This window comes from Petromyzon marinus, chromosome 68 (assembly GCF_048934315.1).
Source record: "Petromyzon marinus isolate PM22_M1 ecotype Great Lakes invasive population chromosome 68, UKy_Petmar_22M1.pri1.0, whole genome shotgun sequence".
Classification (NCBI taxonomy): Eukaryota; Metazoa; Chordata; class Hyperoartia; order Petromyzontiformes; family Petromyzontidae; genus Petromyzon; species Petromyzon marinus.
In genome coordinates, this window is record NC_133734.1 from 2701883 (window position 1) to 2704382 (window position 2500).

Consider the following 2500-nt stretch of genomic DNA (forward strand, 5'->3'; position numbering starts at 1 on the left):
GCCCCACGCCCGACCGCCTTTGTCTCCCCAGTGCTAGCGATGTTCACTACACACCGCTACGCCGGGTACTCATTTGAGGCCGAGTCGACCTAGGGGAGGTACCCTTGGAGAACGGCGTTGACGGCGTACAGCAGCGGGCGCTGCACCGTGGCGGAGTTGTCCATCAGCGTCGACTTGTCCTCGTTGGTGCTGAAGACACCGCAGAGAGACACCGCACGCAGTTAGACACACACGCAGTTAGACACTCACACTCAGTTACACACAGTTACACACACGCAGTTAGACACACATACAGACACTCACGCAGTTAGACACACACACAGTTACACACACTGACAGATACACACACACACACACAGTTAGACACACACAGTTACACACACACACAGTTACACACACACACAGTTACACACACAGACAGTTAGACACACATAGTTACACACAGTTACACACAGTTACACACACACACAGTTACACACACACACTGACAGATACACACACACAGACAGTTACACACACACACACACAGTTACACACACACAGTTACACACACACAGACAGTTACACACACACAGTTACACACACACAGTTACACACACACAGTTACACACAGATACACACACAGTTACACACACACAGTTACACACACTCAGTTACACACAGTTACACACACACAGTTAGACACACATACAGACACACAGTTACACACACACACAGTTACACACACACACAGTTACACACACACAGTTACACACACACAGTTACACACAGATACACACACACAGTTAGACACACACACAGTTACACACACACACAGTTACACACACACACAGTTACACACACACAGTTACACACACACAGACACACACACACAGTTACACACAGATACACACACACAGTTAGACACACACACAGTTACACACACAGACACACAGTTACACACACACAGACAGTTACACACACACAGTTACACACACACAGACAGATACACACAGTTACACACACACACAGTTACACACACACACAGTTACACACACACACACTTACACACACAGTTACACACAGACAGTTACACACACACAGTTACACACACAGACAGTTACACACAGTTACACACACAGTTACACACACACAGTTACACACACACAGTTACACACAGTTACACACACACAGTTACACACACACACAGTTACACACACACAGTTACACACACACACAGTTACACACACAGACAGTTACACACACAGTTACACACACACACAGTTACACACACAGTTACACACACACAGTTACACACACACAGTTACACACACACAGTTACACACACACAGTTACACACACAGTTACACACACACACACAGTTACACACACACACAGTTACACACACACAGTTACACACACACAGTTACACACACACACAGTTACACACACACAGTTAGACACATAGTTACACACACACAGTTACACACACACAGTTACACACACACAGTTACACACACACAGTTACATACACACACAGTTACACACACAGTTACACACACACAGTTACACACACACACAGTTACACACACACAGTTACACACACACAGAGACACACACACAGTTAGACACACATACAGACACTCACGCAGTTAGACACACATACAGTTACACACACACAGTTGCACACACACACAGTTACACACACAGTTACACACACACACAGTTACACACACACAGTTACACACACACACACAGTTACACACACACACAGTTACACACACACACAGTTACACACACACACAGACACACACACACAGTTACACACAGTTACACTCACACAGACAGTTAGACACTCACGCAGTTACACACAGATACAGTTACACACAGATACACACAGTTACACACAGATACAGTTACACACAGATACACACACACAGTTACACACAGATACACACACACAGTTACACACACAGTCACACACACACACACAGTTACACACAGATACACACACACAGTTACACACACACAGTTACACACACACAGTTACGCACACAGTTAGTTACACACACACAGACAGTTACACACACACAGTTACACACACACACAGTTACACACACACAGTTACACACACACACAGGTACACTCACACAGTTACACACACACAGTTACACACAGATACACACACACAGTTACACACACACACAGTTACACACACACACAGTTACATACACACACAGTTACACACACACACAGTTACACACAGTTACACTTACACAGACAGTTACACTCACACAGACAGTTAGACACTCACGCAGTTACACACAGATACAGTTACACACAGATACAGTTACACACAGATCCACACAGTTACACACAGATACAGTTACACACAGATACACACACACAGTTACACACAGATACACACACAGTTACACACACAGTCACACACACACAGTTACACACAGATACACACACACAGTTACACACAGATACACACACACACAGTTACACACACAGT

At 44.9% G+C, this 2500-nt stretch overlaps 1 protein-coding gene across 1 annotated transcript in view; it reads right to left on the reverse strand.

Annotated features, from left to right (window-relative positions):
- The window catches only part of LOC116956973 (integrin alpha-X-like), a 68534-nt gene that overhangs the window by 31977 nt on the left and 34057 nt on the right, over positions 1-2500 (reverse strand). Inside the window, exon 9 of the mRNA XM_076054754.1 lies at positions 103-189. Coding sequence (XP_075910869.1) covers positions 103-189 — 87 coding nt within the window. The remainder of the gene's footprint in view (positions 1-102; positions 190-2500) is intronic.